This window comes from Protopterus annectens, chromosome 2.part2 (genome assembly GCF_019279795.1).
Source record: "Protopterus annectens isolate FY-2018-M chromosome 2.part2, PAN1.0, whole genome shotgun sequence".
Taxonomy (NCBI): Eukaryota; Metazoa; Chordata; order Ceratodontiformes; family Protopteridae; genus Protopterus; species Protopterus annectens.
In genome coordinates, this window is record NC_056730.1 from 490,603,233 (window position 1) to 490,628,110 (window position 24,878).

Genomic DNA, 24,878 nt, shown 5'->3' on the forward strand with positions numbered 1-24,878 from the left:
AATCTACCAGCTTTTGTTCATAGGCAGTCTTGCCCTGCTCCCAAGGACAAAAAGGGGAGTAAATGCGCTCCTCTTGCTAAAGCTACCCAGACTCCTGTGACACAAAAATCTCCTTTTCCTGACAAACCAGGTGCTTTCTCACTTTCCTTTTCTCAGCCATACTCCTCTTTCTTTTCATCTTTCCCTTTCTCTTCCAGTTTGGTTAAAGATTATTCAAGATTCTTGGGTTCTGTCCATTATCCACCTAGGGTATTACATAGTTTGGAAATCTCTTCCCCCTTTCATGGGCATTCCTCAGCCCCCTCAGGAACAGTTTGTTTTCTTTCCAGGGATGCTTCAGGATGACTCGGGGAACTTCTCAGGAAGTTGGTTTCCCAAAGGAGGAGAGGGTTTTACTCCAGACTGTTTTTGATTCCCAGAAAAGAGGGCACTTGGAGACCCATTCTGGACCTCTCTCGTTTAAACACCTTTCTGAAGGTACCTTTCTTTCAGATGTTGTCCCTTCAGACTTTGTTTCCTCTGTTGTTTCCTCAGGCTTTTCTAGTGTCTCTGGACCTCAAGGATGCTTATCTTCCCATTCCTATTCATCCCCTTTTCAGAAAGTTTTTATGTTTCTCTGTTGCTTCCTGGCAATTTCAGTTCTCTGCTTTGCCCTTTGCTCTTTCTGCTGTCCCAGGGGTATTCACCAAATGCCTCACTCCTGTGATTGCTTTTTGCAGGCTAAGGGCGATACATATCTTTCCATACTTAGACGATCTCCAGCTTCAAGCATCCTCTCCAGAGATTCTACTGTAGCATCTTCACTTTTCCTTTTCCCTCATGCAAAGCCTGGGGTTTGCTATAAATTTCCAAAAGTCCTTTCTGACTTCTTCACAGGCTCATGTATTTCTGGGGTGTAGGATCCAAACTATTCCATTGTTGGCATCTCTACCTCCTCCCAAGGCCTTGACTCTCGTTTTCTTCTTTCCATCCCTTCTCCCTTTGGCCTTAATCACAGCAAGGGAGTTTCTGAGAGTTGTAGGTTTTATGGCCTCCACCATCCCTATGCTCCCTTTTGCCAAACTCCATGAGAAAACGTCAGTGTTTCTAAAGTTAGTTTGGCTTCAGTATTCTCAACCCCTGGACCTGTTAGTCCCTCCTCTTCCATGTCTCAAGCTGGAATTTCAGTGGTAGATTCAGCAGTTGACTCTTAGTCTAGGGTTCCCCCTTCAACTCCCTCTTCCATCTCAGGAGCTGTTCACAGATCCTTCAGACTGGGGATGAGGAGCATCCTTCGACTCTCTAAAGGTGCAGAGTCCTTGGTTGCTTCAGCAAAGGTAAGACCACAACAATGCCAAGGAAATAAGAGCTCTTCTGCTGGCACTTCAGGCTTTTCACCCTCTATTCTCCCTGGGAGCTCTCGAGGTATTTACAGACAATGCCACAGTGATGTGGTATGTCAACAAGCAAGGGTGGATAAAATCTTGCCTCCTTCACAGGTTGTCTTCCTAGTGTGGGAACTAGCTATTCAGTATCAGGTGACTCTTCAGACTGTTTATACTTCCTCAGGTCAGAAAAATTGTGGCAGACACACTGAGCGGGTCCATAGCACAATCCTTGAGTGGATGCTGCACAAGGATTTGTTTCTGGACATTGTCCACCAGTAGGGTACTCCTCAAGTAGATCTTTTTGTCTCCTCTCTGAGCAGACAACTTCCTGTTTTTTGTCCCATTGTCCCAGTCCTCTTGTCTGGAAGATGGACAAACCTCTCTCTTCCTGGAAGGGGATGTTTCTTTATGCCTTACCTCCCCTTTCCCTCATTCCAAAGGCCCAATTCAAAATATAACAAGATGCTTTCAAATCTTGCTGGTGACTCTGTTTTGGCCCAGACAGCACTGGTTCCCTCTTCTTCTACATTTAGCCAAAGACAGTCATCACAAGTTAGCTCACAGGATGGATCTACTCACCAAAGAAGAGGGAGCTCTCCTCCATCCTTACCTGTCCACTCTTCAACTGATATTGTGGGTGATAGGATTTGGATTCCATATAGACACCTTTTCTGAGGACATGCTTAGGGTCCTGCAGGAGGTCAGGAAGCTCACTACTAGGAAATCCCATTATCTGAATGGAAGAGGTTTTCTGGTTGATGTTTTTCTCATAACCTGGATCCACTTTCTGTAGATGTTCCTTTGGTTCTGTCTTATCTGTGTGAATTTCTCAGTGCTGGGTTGGCTTATTCTTCTGTTAAGGTCCACTTATCTGCCATCTCTGCTTGTCGGCCTTTAGCTTTTAGATTCGAGTCTAAACAGTTTCTTAAAGGCATCCTTCATATTAGACCTCCCAGGAAGTCTACCCCTCCTCCCTAGGATCTTAATTTTGTTTTAGAAAAATTGACTCATGGTCCTTTTGAGCCTGCAGCTTCAACTTTTTTACAGTATTGTTCCTGGAAGACTACTATTGTTAGCCCTTACTTCTGCCAGATGGGTGTCTGAGCTTTAAGCTCTTATGGTTTATCCTCCTTTTTTAGTTTTTCATAAGGACAGAGTGCCCCTTCATACTAATCCCTTTATGTCCAAGGTGGTAATTGACTTGTCTCTTAATCAGTCCTTAATCAGTCTTTTCATTTGCCCACTTTTTCCCTTTTCTACAATCTGCTAGTGAAAATGTGCTTCACTCCTTGGATGTGCATAGACAACTCAGATTTTATTTGAATAAGACTAAGACTTTTCATAAATCTGACCAACTCCTTGTTTTCTTTCATCATAGATCCTTAGGTTTGGCTGTTTCCAAGCAAACTGCTACTACTTGGATTTCTAAATTAATTTCTTATTGTTATGCCTTCCATGTCGAGAGCCTTTATTCTTCTGTTAAGGCACATTCTACTAGGGTTGTGGCTTCTTCTGATGTTTTTTTTAAAGGGTTTGATACTAACTCTATTCTTGAGGTAACTACCTAATCTTCTGTGCATACATTTACCAAGCAGTATAAGTTGGATATGATATCCAGAGCTAGAGCTGGCTTTGCTATGGCCCTTCTTCATGGGTTCCTAGAGAGCTCTGTTTGTTCATCCTCTTCCCTGTCTTGTTCCTGAGCTTTTGCACTCTTTCTATTGTAAAGAATACTGCAACAGTGAAATGGAAGGATAGAGTACAGTTGTGTAAGATCTTACCGTAACAGTAGATGTCCTTCTGTTCACGGTTGCAGTATTCACCTCCTCCCTCCTTCCTCCTGGTTGTTTTCTTTTCTGGATGTAGTGGTTACCTCTTTTTTTTTTGGACTGTCATTCCTGCTGGGGCTATCAGTTCTGAGGATGGTGCATCCGAACTTCACCTTTATGCCGTACGGTATGCGTAGGGAGCATATTTGTAACGTACAGAGTACTTTAAAGCAACTTAAAGGCTTTGGTATACTGGCTGGACATCAGGCTGCCCTTGGCAGGGGATTACTATTGTAAAGAATACTGCAACAGGAAGAGAAGGACATCTACCATTATGGCAAGATCTTACACAACTGTAACTTACTAAAATGTGAGACTCTTTTGTTAACCATATTCTGCCTTTGCATTGGAGACCTGAAGTAAATTACAAAATAGGAGGGGAAAGGATTTTTTAAAATGATTTTACTTTCCAAACAAGATGAAAACAAACACAATTTCTGACAGCATTATGGGAATGTAATTGCAGGATGTTAATGTTTACACTCTTGTATCCTGTACTTTTTGATTTTTCTCTACAAGTGATGACAAGAAGTTTTGGACTGCATAACAAAATACCTGGGCCAAGAATTAGGTATAAGCTGTCTGTCTGCATCAGTGCAGTGGTGTGCCAGCTCATAAAAGTTGTGAAGTGATGGTATGTGCCCTTGGGTATATGTTGTGGCTGGTAAGGGTCTTCAGACTACTTCATCGACCCTGTTAACTGACAGCAAGCAAACAAATGGATGCCTAATTGGCTGGGTGGAAAGGATAGCTCTCAAAATCTTAGCACAAAAAATCTGGACAAAGCCAAAAATAATTGGGGGGGGGGGGGCAAAATTAAAATATTGTTCTTTTAAGCATAAAACATTGGTACAATAAAAGGTCTTATGTTTCCATGCATTTTCTGAAGAATATGAAGTCTAATACTCAAATGTCTGTTATTATTTAGTGGATTCTACCCTCACTGATTTGCCTCCAAAATCTAGAAAACCACAAATTTTATGAGGAACAGACCAAAAATATGGGGGAACAGTCTGAGCATTCTGTGAAAATCTGGACAGTTAAGTTGAGAGGTATGGTGAGAAGCTTGTTTCTTCTCCTGCACAGTTTAGAAGGTTAAGTACCCACTACATAAGACTAAGTTTGTGGATGACTGCAAACTGGGTGCTATAATAGAGTCTCCGGCAGACATGGACATCCTCCAGAAGGGCCTAAATGAGACTTATACATGGTGTCAAAGCCATGGTCTCAAGCTAAATGCCAAAAAATGCGTAGTAATCCTCTTTGGAAAAAACAGAGTACCCGCAAACTACAACATAGGAGGTAATCCCCTGAAATCTGAAGAAGAAATAAGGGATCTAGGAACCCAAGTAGATAGTCAGCTTTCCTTTGATAATCATGTTGCCAAAGGGGTTAGAAAATCCTTCTGTGTGACCCATCTGACCACGAAAGGGTTCGCATCAAGATCTAAGGATGTAATGGTGCCCCTCTACTCTTCCCTCATCAGACCCATTATTGAGTACAATGCACCAATTGGAGTGTACCTGGCTAGACATTTCCAGCAGCTGGAGAGGCCACAGAGGTACCTAACCAAGAGGATTACTGGTCTCAAACAGTTGCCCTATGCAGCACGATTGAAAAAGCTAAGACTGTTCTCTGTTGCATACCGCTTTCTCAGAGGCGATCTCTGTCTAACGTACAGAGCCATGTCCAACCCAGAATTGTTGAACATGCTCCATCTTAGCAAAACCAAATCTACTCGAGCTACACCCTCTAGGGTTATAAACCTCAACACAACAATGAGTAGAACATGCTGGAGGGATAGATTCCCTTCGTAGAGACTTCCCTTACTATGGAACAGGGTCCCGATCTACATAAGACAGAGCCCCTCACTGTCACTCTTCAAGAGGAACCTTGATGAGTGGATGGGTAACAGAAAGTTCACACCGGGGATCACACCAACAGCACTACTAGATAGGGGCCAAGGGTACTAGCTGCTAGTACAAGATCTAGGGAACTACTAAAGGGGCGGTGAATACCGCACAACGTGGCTGGGCTAATATATGCCTTCGGGCAGATAGCCCAGTACCAACCTATGAACCTATAACAGGCTCCATATCAGTACTGTCGTAACCATGGTTTCCCTGCTTTGGTAAAAATATTTTGTCATCAAAAAAGAATAGATTTTTCTAATATAATTTGCATTAGCTCGCAGAGGGTGTTAATCTGTGTATTAGTAAAAACTGTGGGCCAGATTCAATAAAGTCTGCACTAAGTGTACACTGATTTAAGTGAACAGACAACATAGATGTAATGCACACCTTCTTCTTCTAACTTTAGTTTTCCTACTGATGTTCTTGCAGCTTTAAATATTGGCAGAGATTCATAAAGGTTACCATAAAGTGTAGACTAAATATACACTTAGCGCAGACTTTCTGAGTGACTAGAAAGCACAAAAAATTTGATAATTTTATTGACTACATATCGTGTACACTTAGTGTAGGCTTTATTGAATCCCAGGGTGTGTGTTCATTCAGATGCCCTCTGAATGACTTAGTACTGTGCTGATTCGGTATTGATGTAAACGATGCATCTACACCTATTGTAATAAAAATATAATTTCCACGAACATTTTGTTTCTCCCAGAAATTTAAACTTATTCAGAATATGTTTATTATCACATATATAACCTATTTGTTGTACTGTTTTGGTTAATTTTCTTTGCAAATAAATCGAAATAGACTCAGTTGTCCAGCCTCTTCCTGAAACAGCCAAGTCTCATGGGAGAATTTTTCTAATCTCTGTCTCTTAGGTATACCATAGAACATGGGGATTACAGGGGTCTTTGTATGAAAGAAGTTTGTTTTCTCTATAGCTACATAATCATTCAAATGCATATTTTAAATGTGTATTTATATTTTCTATTAACATTGCCACTTTAACCTAATTGCTTTGTAGACATTGTCATTCAACATTACTCTCATAGCTTCAGTATATTTGTTTTTATACATTGACAGTGCCCCCTCTCCTTTATATGTCCCTTTTATAACAATGTCATGTTCCTGGTCAGGCTTTTTTAAAGCCATATGTTCTTGCTCTGTTAAATTGAAAAACTCATGCTTCTTAGGCTCATTAAATTTATTTATTTCATCCTTACAGGCCATTTCAGATATTTTTGTAGTAGGATGGTTGTTTGGAACAAGTCTATTAGGCTTTTTTACAGTTTCTCATCTTGATGTTGATCTGGAAGTAAAAGTTTCAGATTACGTTTTCTAGTCAGAAATGTGTCAGTCACTGGCCAGAATCAAGGTTAACCCCTTCCCTATAACTAATGTCTCTTGCACAGGTAATTTATAACTCAATAGGTAAAACATAGTCAAATTTTTTTCCTACCAGTTTAATTGTCTCAAGCGATACTCATCATGGAACTACTGCATTATTGTCTGTCTGCCTTTATTCCATCTTGTTTTCCTTTTTGAGATCTTGACCATCTCTATCGTAGAGAGAGCAGGCCAGCTTGTAAAGCAGTAATTCCAAAGGATCAAATACTGTGATATCATTGGCATCAGTGCATGTGGGGTTAGTCTGTTGTGATTCTTTGCACTTCACCTCCATATTTGACCTCTTTCTGTCTTGCATCACAACATTCACTCGTGCAAGTCACTGGACCATTGCACAATTCATTCCTCCCCTTTCTGGCAATAATGGAGAACACTGGACTGAAATAGTGTATCTGAGTGGTGGTTGAATTTTTACAGCAGAAATGTAGTTGTAAAAGCATTTTAAATCTTGATTGCAAAGGCACAACTTCAGTCCAGTGATGTTCTTCTTGTTTCACTGTTGCAGTCATTACATTTGGGTAATCTACTGGCAGGTTGCCCTCAGTCGGCCTGATTAACAAAGTCTTGGGTCCTGCGTCGGTTGCTGTCCCTTCTTCCATGATGTCAGGTCGTCAGGGGTATAAAACATGCAGCTGACGCCATTACATCAGTCATTCTTGCCGCGCAGTGCCTGAAGCAGAAGCAGTTCGCAAGTGCCGGTCGGCCGACTCCTGAAATTTTCATTTTCGAGTTTCAGAACTGAAGTCTTCAACTAAAAAGTGAAGTAGCCCGTTGGGGAAACTTTTTCTTGCTCCTTACCGATGTCAGTAAAAATTAATAATTGCATTACTTGTGGGAAGCAAATACCTCATAAGGATTTTCATTTGTACTGTATTCCTTGCCTAGGCCCTGACCACAACGTACCTTGCTGTCAGTTTTGTGCTAAATTTAATCAACGTACTATTAAAAGTCGGTATGTTTTTGCTTCTAAATATTTTGGCTCTCGCTTTAATTATCCAGAAATGTCGTCGGTTAGCAATCTGACTACCGGAATACCTAAAAAACGCAAAGAAAAAGACAGCGACAGGCCGTCGAGGTCCAAAACTGACTGACACTTTTCCTAAGCCAGTCGCCAGTTCGCCGGTACTCAGTGAGGTGCTTTCACAGCCCCTGATACCCGCTACTTCTGATTTGCAGGCCTCTATTGAGACCCATTCAGAGTCCGGTATGCCGCGAGATGCTTCAATTATGGAACACATGGATGTCTCTACCTTAGATGGGTCCGGAACTGCTGTGCAAGCACTGGCTTCTGAGGGTGTTTTCCGGCCAACACATTTGTACATTAGACCAACGCCATCTTCAAAACTAACGCCAAAATCTAAATCTATGTCTAAAAACAGACGCCTGAGCCACGTGTGCAGGCCTCTATGCCTAAAAAACAAATGATCAAAATGGCTGAAGATTTAATTACTCTGATCAGGGGTAGCCAACCCCCCTCCCCCCTTCTAAGAGGCCTAGGCAAGACATTGATTGTGAATCTTCTGAACAGGATTCTATTTCTTCTGACTCTTCTAATGAACAGTATTTGTCTATACCTACTTATTCAGGACTCGGATGCAGACAATTCCATTCCTTCTGCTTCTCCCCTGGAGGATTTTTCTTTTGGGGAACTTTACATACCTAAAGCTGGAAGATCAAGCTAAATCTATGCAAACTGTGAAATATTTCTTACAAGTGCAACCTCCAAGATTTAGTAGGCACTGGCCTACTAAGAACTGATCCTTACCAGTTCCTTCGAGAGCCACTCAAGTCAAACCCAGACATTCCAAAGGCTCCAGATTTCAGTCACAAGGGACTTTTAGAACAAAACAATGGGGTGCCTCCTCCTCCAAATCTGGAAACAACAAGGCACCTCCCTATGGTAAGCAGTCTCAATGACTTCCCTTTACACTTACCAAACACTTACCTTTCAGCCGCCCCTTTGGGGGGAAAACTGGCACTTCATGCAAAAAACTGGCAACTTATAACCCAGGACAAATGGGTTTTAAATATAGTATCCCAGGGATACAGATTTCATTTCCACACATTGCCAATCCCAAACGGATGGCCAGACCTGCCCCCAAATCAGTGGGCAGAGGCCCAGAAACAAGTACTGTCCCTCATGAACATATGGGCTATTCAACCAGTACCAGAAGAGGAAAAGGGACAAGGTTTCTATTCAAGACTTTTCCTGGTACCCAGAAAAGACAAATCATGGTGTCCCATTCTGGACTTATCTACTCTAAACACATTTCTGGACATTCCAGAATTCAAGATGCTGACTTTTCAACAAGTTACTTCCTATGCTAGGCAAAGATGCCTGGTTGGTAACTCTAGACTTAAAAGAGGCTTAACCTGCATCTCCCAATCAGGGAATCTTGCAGAAGATACCTCCGCTTTAAAGCAGGTTACTTGCATTACCCGTTCTCTGCACTGCCCTTTGGCTTATCTACTGCACCCAGGGTCTTCACAAAGTGCCTGGCTCCAGTAATTGCATTTTGCAGGCAAAGAAATATTCAAATATATCCATATCTGGACAATTGTCAAACTCAGGCAGAAAACAAGGACACTCTTTTAAAACATCTGCCATTTGTCTAAAGGGTTCTAACTTGTCTAGGGTACACCATAAACGAAAAGAAATCACAACTGGTACCCTCTCAAAAAATTACATTCCTGGGTGCAAGCTTGAATACAACTGCCCAGATGGCTTACCTTACGCCAGAAAAGCAAATTCATTTGGTAACTTACTTCAAACAGGTAGCCACAAAAAACCCTGCTATCTGCAAGACAAATTCTGCAAGCCTTGGGGTTCATGGCCTCCTGCATTCTTCTAATTCCATATGCAAGACTGCATATGAGGAAACTTCAGTGGTACTTAAGTTTATGGAATCAACATTGTCACAGCCTGGAAACAATGATTCCTATCATACCTTGCCTGCAACTAGAGTTCCTATGGTGGGCAGAGGCCTGCCACCAAAACAAGGGACTGCCATTCTCTCCACCCTCTGCTGCCCAAACCCTAACTACAGATGCATCAGACTATGCTTGGAGGGCTCATCTGGCAGGGAAGTGCATTCAGGGCAAATGGAGCCCAAATCAAATGCACCTTCATATCAGTCAAAAAGAGATGCTAGCTGTACAGAATGCACTGACAGCCTTCAAGGACTACCTTCATCCAGGACAATTAATGATAAAGACAGACAACACCACAGTTATGTGGTACATAAACAAGCAGGGGGGTACACACTCCTACCCCATTTGCAGACTAGCCATGGCATTGTGGAACACGGCCTTGACCTATCATATACAATTACAAGATCAATTCCTGCCAGGAAAGCTGAATACTCTGGCAGACGAACTAAGCAGAAATCTCATGAACCCACACGAATGGAAGCTGGAACCATGGGTTTTCAACATGTTGACATGCAAATGGGAGAGCCCAGACATAGATCTTTTTGCCTCACCCCAGAACTATCAGTTGGACAAATTCTGCCCAAGAACTCATCACAAAAAGGCCTGGAAAGTGGATGCTCTATCATTCAGCTGGAAAACCTATCAGTCTATGCTTTTCCCCCTCTGCTCTCCAAAGTTCTATTAAAAGTCAAACAGGACAAAACAAAAATGATTTTGATTGCTCCAGACTGGCCTCGCCAGCACTGGTAGCCACTCCTGCGCAATGTGTCACACCTTCCACCGTGACTCCTGCCTCAGACACCTTACTTACTGTCTCACCAGAACAACCAAATTCTGCGCACTCGGCTCCAAACTTTGAATCTTGCAGCGTGGTTAATCACCTAAATTCACCCGTGACATCCCTCAGTAAACCTGTGATGGATGTCATTTTGGGGGCAAGAAGACCTAGTACTAGAAAATCCTATGCTGAAAAATGGAAAAGATTCTGTGCCTGGAATCAGTCACAAGGGACAAGCACAGTAGTGCCCGGTATTCCTCAGATTTTACAATACTTAACTAAGATGCTTCACAACGGCCTGTCCTTTTCTTCCATAAAAATCCATGCCTCAGCCATTTCAGCTCATTACAACACAGAACCTCCCTATTTCTCTCATCCTCTGCTAAAGCAGTATCTCAGAGGGGCCAAAAACTTAAGACCACCCAGGAGAGCTCCAACCCCTGCCTGGGACCTCAATTTTGTATTGGAAAAACTCACTCTCCCTTCTTTCAAGCCAGCTGCTACTGCAGACTTAAAATTTCTCTCCTGGAAAACAGCTTTCCTTTTAGCAGTCATTTCAGCTAGAAGGATTTCCGAATTACAGGCTCTTATGGCAGTGGAGCCTTTCATTTATTTCATGCGGACAGGGTGTCTCTCAGGACCAATCCATCCTTCATGCCTAAGGTGGTATCCATTGTGGCAGTTAATCAGACCATTCATTTGCCAACTTTCTTTCCCAATCCACAAAACTAGGGGGAGCAGATTCTGCATTCATTGGATGTACACAGACAACTTAAATTTTCTTAAACAGGACAAAATCTCTTAGAAGATCTGAACAACTACTTGGTGGCATTTGCTGCAGGGGCAGAGGGAAAGGCCATTTCAAAGCAGACTATTTCCAAATGGATAAGCCATTGTATTTGTTTCTCCTATACGCACCATGGTAAAACTATCCCCCAGGGGATCAGATCTCATTCCACCAGGGCTGCATCTTCTTCTACAGCCTTTCTCAGAGGAGTTTCTACCAGAGACATTCTAGAAGCTGGTACCTGGATCTCAGTTCATACGTTCACCAAACATTACCATTTATCCTTCTTTAAATCCAGAGCTGGCTTTGCCACTGCAGTCCTGCAGGGCCTTATAGCTGGTCCTAATGCTGTAAAAACCCATCTATGTCAATTAGCACTCTTCAAGAAAAATCTTGATGAGTGGATGGGAAATAGGAAATACACCCCGGGATCACTTCTGTGTTTCTGCTCGACATTGGCACAGGAAAATAACTTTCTTGGGTGGCGTAAGCCAGGGAACCTTGTTGGCTAGGCTTACGTAGGCCCTTGGGCCAATAGCCTAGTTACCTACCTATGAACCTATAAATCCATCCTCCCAACCATAGCTTTGGGAATCTACCCAAATGTAATGACTGCAACAGTGAAACATGAAGAACATAGTACAGTTGTGTACACTTACCATAAATGTAGATGTTCAAGTGTATTCACTGTTGCAGTCCTGGATACCCTCACTCCAACCCACTGTTTTTCTCTTACTGTACCTCTACTTTCCTTTACTATACTTAAAAGCCCTTTTGGTGTATTTGCCTTTGTTTGGAGGTATATATTTTTGTGTTTTTAAATTACTTAAATATTTGGCTCCCCATTTGGGGGGGCACCTGACATCTGGGGAAAGAAAAACTGATGTAATGGTGTCGGCTGCATGTTTTATACCCCTGATGACCTGACGTCAAGGAAGAAGGGACAGCAACCAACGCAGGACCCAAGACTTTTTTAATCAGGCCGACTGAGGGCCACCTGCCAGCAGGTTACCCAAATGTAATGACTGCAATAGTGAATACACTTGAACATCTACATTTATGGTAAGTTTACACAACTGTACTTTCTCCATTATCTCAGGGTTGGCAGGTCCTATATTGTGTAGATTTGTTTAGTTATATTTCAATGCATATTATTTGCGTTGAACCTTTATATTTGCAAATCTTTGGTAACTTTCCCACAGCATTTAGAAGTTACAGTTACAATGCTTATCCGTAGTTGAGGTTGCAATCTTTCTTTTTGTGCACACCTTTTCAAGCATACCTCTTATCTGTTTTTTTCTCAAAATGTTGCACTCTCTCTCCTAATTATTTCTGTGTGAGAAAAGGTAGAGGACTATACTTAATGGATAACTGCAATAATTTATAGACTAAGATCATCTTACATTGTCAACATTTAAGATAATACTATTAATATTTTTAAAAGTGTTCTTGGTTGTTTTCTTAATGCTCAACCAATCAGTGACACACGAGTCCATGACAAATTTGGAAAAAATCGGGGACAGTCAATGACGCTTTTAAAATATTAGTATTGTTAACTTGAAACATTAACAAAATAAGACACTGTGAATTAATATACATTTTCTGAAGTAAAAGAAGTCAATAATTTTTAATTAGTGTCATTTAAGGGTAATTATTTGCCTTTCCTCTAAAAGTGACCAGTTTTAGGAGGGATTAAGAGGGACAGAGCTAAAATTTGTGTCAAAATCAGGGACGACCATGAAAATCAGGGACAGTTGAGAGGAATGATTGTTTTTGGAGGCAAGAGGTTGAGTGCTAGGCAGTAATGGGAGCTCTGCACTGAGCATAACTCACATTCATATTCATAGATATGAGTTACGCTCTGTCCAGTGTTCTCCATTATCGTCCTCTTATCAACTAACACTCACTTGCCCATTTTTTTAAGCCTCTGAAATCTCTTTGAAGTTTTATTTTTTGAGCCGCCTTTAAGAGGAGCCTGGACGACTGGATAGGAAACAGAAAATACACCCCTGGGATTCCCACCTGAATCCTTGCTGGATAGGGGAAACAGGTGCTGACTTTGTGGGAAAATGGGCGAAATTCTTGGCTAGGCTTATAAGGGTCTCTGGGCTAATAGCCTAGTATCATCCTATGGAACTATGAGTGGCCATAAGCTGCTCTTCAGAAGCTCTCATTCTTTCTAGTAGACATTTCTTCAAGGTCTGCTGCCACTTAAACCTTATCTTTCGTTTCCATTCATTTTCAGTCTTTTTGAGACCTTCACCACTAACCCAAAGCAATGGTGCAGTATCAAAAAAGAAATGACTTTTTAACTTCAATTACTAGATTATTATTTTTTCATATTCCCTTGCTGGGGGAGCTAATTTTAGTGTCTAGTTTAGCCTGCCACAGTACTGTAAGTCAGTGTTGCAAGCTTTCATGATACTCTGCATCAACCTTTGTCATTCCTCTGTACAATGTAACATCTCCTAACCATCAGTTGTTGTTAATGTAGTTGTACCATTCCACAATGCTCAGCTGCATTTTAAAATCACATTTTATGTGATTTTCTTTAAGTACTTGAATCACACAGTTCCATAAGTAGAACCTTTTGCCCATCACTCAGAAAAAGTAGTTGGTACAAAATGAGGTTGGGCACCTGCCTAGTTAAATCCTAAAGGTTGTACCAGGGTCATAGTTTCCTAGAAGATGTTGTTATAGCTGCCTGTAATTATATGCTGTTGATGCCATTCATTTGTACCCAGGTCAAAGGAAAATGTGGGTTCCCTTGGTCGTCTAGTCAGTGTCATCTGTAAGTGATTCATACTTTCTATTCCTTGTTAATATGAGTTGATAAGAATCTGATGTGGAAAGTATTACAAAAGAAAAGTTACATCAGTTAAAAAAATGGCATGTACTGGGTAGGCATTTAGTTGTCTGAATGTTATTTACAGCTGTGACAGTGAATACATGCCAATTTGCTGATTTTTTTTTTTTTTGTTTAGAAATCAGCATTTCAATGAATGCCATTGCTGAAATGGATGCTTGGCACTTGTGTTTTAAATCTGAGGTTGTTCTTTCTCATAGCTGGAGGAATACAGGATTTGTTTGGAAAGCTAATTATTTTTTTTTTCAACGGGGCTGTGACCTTACAGGATATAAAGTGGTGGGATATGAGGGGCATTGTGGAAGTAGATACTCTTCTCTGTTCAAAGTACAGCTTAGTTATAAGTTAAAATTGCAAATGTTCATTTTGTCAATTTTGGTAAATAGTTGCTGGCAATTTCGTTTTTTTCTAATCCTACTTAATGCTTGTTTAGTTATGCATCTGTGCACTTCAGTTTTATCCGATTGGGTATAATCTAATTAAATATCCCCTCACTTTTATTCAATTTCTAGAGAATCATGCCCGAGATCACAGGATTCAGATGATGTGTACCCATTTATAAATAACACTCTTCTAAGCTTCTTTACTTTTATTTCACTTCTACATCTGAATAATCCATGATTTTGAGACATGTAAGAAGGAGGAACTGGCTTGAACAAATGTTGTAAAGATTCGTGAATGGTCATTGTATATTGTTAATGTGCAACTTGTTTTTAATTCTTTTGTAGGTTTTTTGTAGTTGAAGACCATATCTTACATACAACACGGGGGTTAGTAAACAGAGCATATATAGATGAATTATGGGAGCTGGCTTTGTCAAAGACTATTGCAGCCCTTCGAACTCATTCGGTAAGTTAAAAAAAATAAAAAGGTAATGGGTAGACCCATATTTTGCTTCTGCATAGCTGAAGTAATTACATTTAAATTCAGCAGCAAATGCTTAGAAGTATTTATATTCCTGTAGTGAATTTTGCACTAACTAGACATTAATAAGCATTTATTTTTGGATGGCTCAACTCATGATAAACAAAGATAGCTAATGCATTTCCTTTGCCCTCTACATGCAAATCAGTGCCAAAAGTTGAAAAATAATTTTGTATATTAAGCACAGAAATAGGTAGCTGCTGTTTTAATGGTTGGCTGTGTACACATGAAATCTCATATTAGTATAAACTAAGCAGGATTTTCGTAAAGACAGATGAATGATACTTGAATTAATGAAAACCTCTGATATTTTTGTTGTTATGGTTAGCATTGGGCATGTTAGCCTCTTATACTACTCTGTAAAGTATTGATGATATCATTTTATTTAGCTTTTTGAATTACACACATACACGCATGCATTTTCATGCAAAGACACACTGTTCAACATTTCTGAGAAAAGTGATGGCATTTCATAAACTCTTATTTGCCCTATTTTTATGCATACCTTTCAACCTGCAAACTTTAAAATTAGGAAGAAAGACCTTTGAAAAGTAGGAACATCCTGCTAACAATCTGCACAACAAATTTGCTTAAAGTTTGAATACCGAATAGCACGCAACTCTGCCTTGTCCAGTAGAAATGTAGGATACTACACGGAAATATGTTTCAAACCAGAGTGACAAAAATAATGGGAAAAAGTCAGGCACATTATCAGAGTGTAAAATTTCTAAACTTTAATGAACTGTATTGAAAAATTGTACCACGCAAGGTCACTGATTTCTTCCTTAAGATAAAGGGAGATGCCAGATGTATGTCCCCTTTCTTTAAATTGCTGCTGCCACTAGTATATTGGTCATGTAGTGTAATTTTCTGTGTACTATACAGCTTTAGAAATCATGTGATGAAGGGAATTCCAAAAATTGTGTGAAGGGGTAATTAAGCTTGAAAATACTGACATACCTCCAAAAGCAGGGACATCCTGTAAAGGGGTAAATCAGGCCTGAAAATAGAAATGTTCCACCAAAATAGGGACAGTTGAGAGTCTGTTTACTGGACTTTCCACAATGTAGCTTTCAAATACTTTGCTTTATTGCATTAGATATGCTAGTTAATACATTGTTATTGAGAATGTTATCTTTTATATTAGTGTGTAAATACGGAATTATCTTATAAAATATTTGATGATAACACTTAAAAATGTATTTACTCTTCAGCAGGCAGATGCAAAAAAAAAAAAGTATGTAACAATACTTTCTGGCAATATAAATATGTTTAAAATGTTAATTACTGTACTAAGCTTTGTTGAAATAACTTGTTAAATCATACTAATTGCATTACAAGCCAAGTAATGTATTTTTCCACATATCAGACCTATTACAACCACTTCTGTGATGCTTAAACTTGTTGCATACACTGCAGTTTGGTTTAAGCCAGCTTTATCCTCACTGTATAGTTTAACACCGTTGGTGATGTGGTTGAACAGTTAGAGCACACCGACAGTGCTGTTATACCTCACAGTCTAATATAGCAGGGTTATGCTGAGTTCTGTCGTGCAGATTAGGTACAGCACAATGAATGCAGGCAAGCATTATTCGGTGCAGTAGTGGTTATACTGACTATTCTCATAGAGACGTAATATGAAGCATTTAGACAAGCTGCATACCCTTCATTTCAGCGTATTTAAAGCCTGTACATGTGTTTTGTTGGATTGGATTGTTGTAAGCATGCATTCAGAGATTTTTTTTCTGCCCCCGTGTGTTGTACAGCACTGCACTAATTATGTACCTCTGTTGTGTTGAGTGTACAGAGCCATAGGTTCATAGGAGATTACTAGGCTTGTGGCTTAAGAGCCCTTATAAGACAAGTCAATATAACCTGATTTAACCCATGTATGACCCCTAGGGGCAAAAAGATGGCATGGATTTGTGCTTGTGCATTGAGTGTCTTACCACATTGCCTATGTCCATAAAAGACATAGGTAATACCCCAAGTGTGAATTTGAGAGTCCCAGTCCATTGATCCAAATTGCGTTTGAAGAGGGCTAGGGATGGGCTCGGTTTAAGGTGAACAGGAAGCCTGTTCCAAAGAAGGGCAATCTCTGAAATATATATCTCTCTCTCCAGCATGTCTTGTTTTAGTCTGTTGACTAAGTTTAGATCCCTAGATTGGGTGACTCTCATACTGTTTGACTTGCAGATATGTAGCAGAGCTACATTTTAGTGCCTTTTACGTCAGGCATAGGTCACCCATTAATAGTCGATAGGAGATGAAGTAAAGGGATAGGGATTTTATTTTATCAGCGTAGGACATGTTGTTTCACCCTGTATTTTCTTTGTGAGGAAACTCTGGTCACTGCAGCTACTGTAAGTTCCTAGTCAAGTACATGCCAAATAGTGCATTGTACTCTATTATTGGTCTAATGATGGACGAGTACAGCAGGGAGTATAAGTTCCTTGGATCTGGACAACATGTCTTTTCTTATAAGTTATACCACATAAAAAGACTTCCTCACCACTGTGGACACTTGACAGTCAAAGTTCAGGCTACTATCTATATATGTGTACCTCGATCTCTCACCTCTGAGTCTACTCTTAGCAGTGTGCTGTTGATGTTGTAATTTGCAGGGGTATTTGACTTACCAGAGGGGATAATATTGTATTTTTTTGCATTTCGTTTTAAGCCATGGTTCTGGCACTAATCATTTGTGTGATCTAGACCCTCCTGAAGGATATCTACATCACTGGGGGATTCAGTGATTGCTCCCACCTTGCAGTCAGCAAATGTTGTCATCCAGAGGCCTTCCACATTAGCCTTGACTTTGGAGAAGTGTATTCCAAACAGGAATGGTCCCAGCAGTTATCCCTGTGGCACACCACTAGTAACTGGCCTCTTGCTGGATCTGAATTCACCCTCTTTAATCACGTGTCCTGTTCGTGAGCCAGTTGGCTATTCATCTGGTGACATAGGGACTTATGCCCACTTTTGTGAATTTATTTTAATACTCGAGTGGAGAATTGTATCAAATGCCTTGACCAGGTTGAGGTAGGCAGTATGTACTGTTTTGCCTCATCCATGGCTTTAATGTCTTTCTCAAGGAAATCCAACAGATTCAGTAGGCATGAAACTGCACTTGAGAAAGTTGAATTGGGTCGAGTCCAGTGTTTGGTGGTTTCCTATGTCTTTATTTATCAGGCCTGTGATTATTCTTTCCATGGCCTTAGATACAAGACTAGCCAGTAGATGGTCTTCCTTTATGCAAATGGATGACTGTTGCTCTCCTCCACTCTACTGGGACAAAAGCCAGTCCAGAGGCTGTGGTTAAATAGAGAACCTGATGGACCTGATAAGTCCTGATTTGAGCTGTTTAAAAGGCAGTCTAATATATCATCAAGCCCTATTGAAACCATATTTTTAGTTTTAGAGAGCGTAGTGGCAACCTACGCTTTGGCGGTGATTAACAGTGGAGTGCTGAAGGGTATTTCTTGGGAGAGAACTGGGGGTGATGGGGAAGTGAAATTTGAGCTGAATTTTTCTCATCCAGCAGATTTGCTATTTTTTCCAGCTGAGTATAGGTGATGCCAACTACAACTAATTCCCACACATTGTTGGATGTTGCTCTTAAGACTGCAGACATAACTGAAAAATGCCTTATGGTTATCCTTAGCTTTGAAGGCCGTTTTTACCTTCAAAGTCTACTTTTAGAAACTTGATTTGTTCCCTGATTTGTCTGTTTAGACTAATGAGGAATGTTTTGCTCTGTTGTGCACATTCCTTCTAACTTTTCAACAGATTTTTCTTTTGCTGTACAACCTATTAATACCAGGGGTCTTCCAGGGTGGCTTGTTTGTGCAGTTTAATTTGCGTTTGGCAGAATCTCCTTTCTCCATTCCTGTGTTGGCTTAATTCTTAAAATACTTTCTGCTGCTTTATGACTGTAGTATTCTGTATGATTATTGTTATTCTCCTTAAAATTCTACATCCAAAATCCCAGTCTCTCCTCGTTTCTTGAGCTTCCCCTCTGTTTTACCATCATCCCTTTCCAATTTAAATTATAGGTTTCTGTTTGTGCTTTGTATAGGAGCCTTAACTATGTAGCTCTGAAATACCCCTTCAAAGTGGACAATCCCAATCCGACTTGTTCTGTTGGAAGAGTCAGTTTATCCAACTTGAGTCCTGCCATTTTCCCCTCCCAGAATAAAATCCTTCAGCTCTTTATTAACTTGCTATCCACAACTTCTCCTCTGGTTGATACAAATATTCCTAACATGTCTATAAGACTAAAGGGACTAAAAACATTTTAACTGCTTGTATCTTATTATCTAATCAATATAACAGAGCTTAAAATTTCTCAATTGCATTATCTTTTTAGTCTCTTCCCACATATCCTTAGCTGCCACACCGGAATCATTTTAATCCATACTTGTAAATACTTCATTTTGTCACGTCCCCATAAATATGGATATTGCTGAACCAAATTGTGTGTGGGTGCATAATTTACTGCTCTTTCCTTTCTTTTAGCTTCATTCATTTTGTATCCCGAAAAGGTTTGAAACGGTCTTTTCGGGTTTTATCAGGTATAAAATAATATCTGTAAATAGAGCCAACTTTTCTTGACTACTGTACCAATTATATCCTTGAATATCTGAGTCCCTTATTTTCCATGCCAATGGTTCTAACTATAATGCAAATAACAAAGGAGAAAGAGGACACCTCTGCCTGTTTCCTCTGCTCAACCTGAAATTACCAGAGAGGAGCCCACACACTTTAATTTACGCCTCTGATTCCTTATACGTCGTCCTAATCAGTCTTATAATTTTATCAGGGAATGCAAAAGCTTCCATTGCCTTGCTCATAAAGTCCCAGCTTACTCTGTCAAATGCTTTTTCTGCATCAAGACTTGCCAACAACAGTGATATTTTCTTACTTTCTGCTTCCCTCTGGATCATCAGTGGGCTGTTAATGTTGTCAGATGTTTGCCTTCCCTCCACAAAACCACATTGATCCATATCTAACAATTTTGGCATCACTTTTGTCATTCTTTTAGCTATAGTAGACATAAACACTTTATAATCATATCCAACAAACACAAACTGCAGCACAGATGGTAAATAAGTCAATCCCCACAAAGCAGGAAAACAAAGAACTCATAAAAGGATTGAGTCAATGCGATGAATAAAACATACAGTCCTTTTAATAGTAAAAAATGTGAGTGCTTTCGCAGTATGAGTACTGCTTCATCAGACATAACAAAACAACTGACACCACTGTTTAAATAGTAAAGTAAAAACATTGCATCCAATAGGGTGTGTACTATAAAATAAAGTGATAGGCACATATAAAAAGCTTTAAAACCAAATGCATTAAAATCTCATATAGCTGTTAGTAATCTTAACAAAAAATACATCTACAGCTCCCTTTGTTTCATAAAGGGCTTTAATGACATCTTTTAATTTAAACCTTTACCCCCCTAGCTGCTTGTAACCTCAACATCCATTTAACCTCCTGTGTTTCTGTATACCTCTCTATGTCCCCACCCCTGTTACTACCATACACTCTCAGTATGACCATGAATTTGAACTCTTAATGACCCAGCAAGGGGATTGTGCTTCGCCAATGCATTATTCTCTGAATTGGTGTTAATGCCATATATGTGTTCAAGAATACGATCCTTTAGCTTACGGTTGGTCTTGCCATCGTAGAAACTGAAACATGTCTGATAAACAGCCAAATATATCACATTGGCTGCATTACAGTCTGCTTCTATCCTAAAGGTGTAGACCTTACCAGTGTCTGGGTGTGTGAATATTGGTACATACACACAATGTGCCCTTTCAGTTAACAGATGTTCATCGTGCATACAGCTGCAGTCATAACAGATGGGTTTTCTTGCTGTCAGGCGGGTCCTCGGTCGGCCGGATTCCAAAGTCTAGGTCCGGCGTCGGTTGTCGTCGCTTCTTCCCTGACGTCAGTGCGACAGGGGTATAAAGGAACCAGCCAACGCCATTTTCTTCAGTCTTTCTTGCTGCACGGTGCCCGAAGCAGAAGCAGTTCGCAAGTGCCCGTCGGCCAGCTCCTGAAATTATGAAAATTTTGAAACCGAAGTCTTCTTGAAAGCTAAGTACCCCGTTGGGGAAACTTTTCTTGCCTCAGACCGATGTCAGACAAAGTTAATAATTGTATTTCATGTGGGAAGCAAATACCGCATAAAGATTTCCATTCCCTCTGTATACCTTGTTTAGGCCCAGACCACACCGTCTTGGTCTGTCGCTTTTGTGCTACATTCAACAAACGCACCATTAAGTGTCGGGCGGAGTTCGTCCAGCATTATTTTGGAAAAACATTTAACTATATTATGTCGTCGGATACTCCGACTCCAGTTTTGTCTAAAAAACGCAAAGATAAGGACCGACACACGAGGTCCGCGGCCTCTACCGACACCATGCCAAAGCCGACTACACGTGGTCCGGTTCTCAGCGAGGTGCCTACGCAGCCCCTGACTACCGACGACACTCCATTGGCGGTGTCTCCTGTGCCCGAGGTCGCAGGCTCCTCGGCCCACACCCCGACTACAGATACCGAAGCCACTCTTGGTGTTGAACCTCAAAATGTGGACAGGTCTACCTCCACTCAAGGTGTCTTCAGACCTTCCTCTTCTTTTTCCATCAAGGCTTTCACTAAGTCTAAAGCAGCCATGCATTCTAAGAGACAAGCTACACAGGGCCCATCTCCAGGCCCCATGCCTAAAAAACAGATGCTTAAAATGGCTGAGGATTTAATTACTCTTATCAGGGGTTCTCAACCCCCACCGGACAAAAGGCCCAGAGTGGAGGAAGAATCCCCCTCCTCTGATCAGGGCTCCATTATTTCAGAGCACTCTGATGATCAGGAACATTCTTACTCCCCTTTTGAAGACTCTGATGCAGAGGAGTCCATTCCTTCTGTATCCCCCCCAGAGGACTACTCATTTTGGGGAAACTTTGCATACCTTAAGGTAACACTTCCACTGGGAAGGCCAAGATTATTTAGATTCCAAGAAAAGGCTTAGGGAATTTCTCTTGCTACCTCAGCACAGGCCTCTGGCTATACCTCCTGTCTTGGACATCCTAGATGATGTTTACTCGGAGGCCTGCCTTAACCCGGATTCTCTACCTCCAGCCCCAGTCAAGCCTGACAGGTACTACAGGGTTCCTGACTCACACCAATTTCTATACAAAAGCCATGCTGCTGACCCAGAAACCACCTCACAGGGCCCCAAGGGAATTAAGGCCTCCACTGCTAAAAATCCATTACCTTCCGAGAGAGATTCCAGATCCTTAGAAAGGTGGGGAAAAAGGTATATACCTCAGCTACCTTAACCATGAGGGCCTTAAACTGTCAGTTCCATATGCTAAAATACCAACAGCTTTTGTTATCACAATTGAAAAGTAAAATGTCACAACCTGAACAACCAGACTTGAAGGAGTTGCAGGATTTGATGCATAGTGCAGAACAAGTGGGTAAGCATACCTTACAATGTGGTTTTGATGCTCTAGAGGCCTCATGTAGAGCTGCTGTTACAGGATCAGTCATAAGTAGACATGCCTGGCTCAAGGAACAAACCTTGCCTGATCATGTCAAAGCTAAATTACTAGATGCCCCTCTACAAAAGGATGTATTATTTGGTGCTAATGCTGAAGGGGGTATTAAGGAAAATGGAGGAAAAGGCTAAATCAATGCAAACTGTGAAACATTTTCTACAGGTACAACCCCCACGTTTCAGTAGAAATTGGCCTTCCAAAAATTGGTCCTTTCCAGCCACGGACAGACCCCAAAGAGGTAGATACAGGCGCCCGAGGGGCAGAGGACAATCCCAAGGATCGTTTAGAGGCAGACAATGGCAAGCTCCTACACAAAGAGGTGGTGAGGATAATTCGCAATCATTCAGAAAGCAAACCCAATGACTTTCCCCTTTGCATGCCAAGCAAGACTCAAATGGCAGCCCCCTTAGGAGGAAAACTGGCATTATTTTCAAAAAATTGGCATATTGTCACAAAAGACAAATGGATCCTGGACATTATAAACAGAGGCTGCAAATTCCATTTTCACACCCTTCCAAAAATGAGAGGCATGCCAAACCTGCCACACAATCAACGGGCAGAGGCACAAAGGCAAATTACAGATCTCATAGACATGAAAGCTATTCAAGAGGTACCTACGCACGAACAAGGTCAAGGTTTTTATTCCAGACTATTCCTGGTACCAAGGAAGGGAAAAGATTGGAGACCTATTTTGGACCTATCCATCCTAAACACATTTCTTACCAAAATTCAAGATGCTCACTCTACAGCAGCTTCTTCCCATGCTGGGCAAGGAGTCTTGGCTGGTAACATTGGACCTCAAGGAGGCATACCTGCATGTCCCAATCAGACAAAATTGCAGAAGATACCTCAGATTTCTTGCAGGTTCAACCCATTATCAATTCTCTGCATTGCCCTTTGGCTTATCTACTGCACCCAGAGTATTCACGAAATGCCTGGCATCAGTAATTGCCTACTGCAGACTTCAAGGGATACAAATATACCCCTATTTGGACGACTGCCTGATCCAAATGGACAGCAAGCACATTCTTCTGAAACATTTGGCTTATGTAATAATGTTGTTGAACTCTCTGGGATACACAGTCATCAAAAATAAATCAATGCTAATACCCTCTTGGATGATAATTTTCCTGGGTGCCAACTTGGACACAAACACCCAGATGGCCTACCTCACGCCAGAGAAGCAGGGGCAACTAACTCAATACTTCAGAGCACTAGCAAATTGCACCAGGCTGACTGCAAGGAAAATTCTGCAGGCTCTGCGATTCATGGCATCTTGCATCTTACTAATCCCATGTGCAAAGCTGCATATGAGGAAACTTCAATGGTACCTGAAAAACCTATGGTCTCAACACAGCCACAGTTTGGAAACAATAATACCACTAATTCCATGTCTACAAAAGGAATTTCTGTGGTGGGCTCAAGCATGCCAAACACAGATCTTGCATTCAGCAAGCCTCAAGCAAATCAAGTCATCACAACAGACGCCTCGGACTACGCCTGGGGGGGGCGCACATGACAGATCGGTGCATTCAGGGCAAATGGTCCCAAAAAGAAAAGCACCTTCACATCAATCAAAAGGAAATGCTAGCAGTAATAAATGCTATTATAGCTTTCAAAGACCTTCTGCAACCAGGTCAACTATTGATAAGAACGGACAACACCACAGTTATGTGGTACATAAACAAGCAGGGAGGAAAACATTCATACCCCCTATGCAGACTGGCCATGTCACTTTGGAACATGGCCATGGACTTACAAATCGAACTACAAGCGCAGTACTTGCCGGGCAAGGAAAACACGCTGGCAGACAACCTAAGCAGAAATATGACAGATCCACACGAATGGAAGTTGCATCCAAAAGTTTTTACAGAAATAATCCAAGCATGGGGAAGGCCAGACATAGATCTCTTTGCCTCCCACAAGAATCACCAATTGACAAAATTCTGCTCAAGGATTTTCCATCCAAAGGCCTGGAGAGTGGACGCTCTCTCTTTCAGTTGGACATCAATGACAGTTTATGCCTTCCCACCTTTTCCTCTGCTGCCCAAAGTTCTATTGAAAACTAGAGCAGACAGACCAAAGATGATTCTCATTGCTCCAGACTGGCCAAGACAACACTGGTACCCACTCCTGAGGAGCCTGACGCATTCCCCACCATGGACCCTGCCTCTAATGCCTCTTCTCCTGAGTTTGATGGTATGATGCCTGCTGCGAGGTATCAAATTTCAAGAAGCAGAGGTTTTATTATTTACAATTATACTGAATTCGTCATGAGTGAGACACATTTTGAGTTGTTCACTAAAGGTATCAGTTTTGTACCTAATTTTAGTTTGGACATTGCTCAGGTCTTAATCAACTTAAAACTTTACATGAGGAAACTTAATCTCCAACTGTATTTTTCAGCTATTAGGCCTGGGGTAGATGTTACTAGTGAAAACATAGGTGCAGCTGTTTTAAAAAGAAAGAGTACGTTCATGCCCCCCCCCCCCCCTCCGA

The 24,878-nt window shown here is 41.1% G+C and overlaps 1 protein-coding gene across 2 annotated transcripts in view; it reads left to right on the forward strand.

Annotated features, from left to right (window-relative positions):
• The window catches only part of EXOC6B (exocyst complex component 6B), a 5,967,963-nt gene that overhangs the window by 2,984,446 nt on the left and 2,958,639 nt on the right, over positions 1-24,878 (forward strand). For both annotated transcript variants that reach the window (XM_044063970.1, XM_044063971.1), the window contains exon 11: positions 14,607-14,727. In XM_044063970.1, the coding sequence (XP_043919905.1) occupies positions 14,607-14,727 (121 nt within the window). The remainder of the gene's footprint in view (positions 1-14,606; positions 14,728-24,878) is intronic.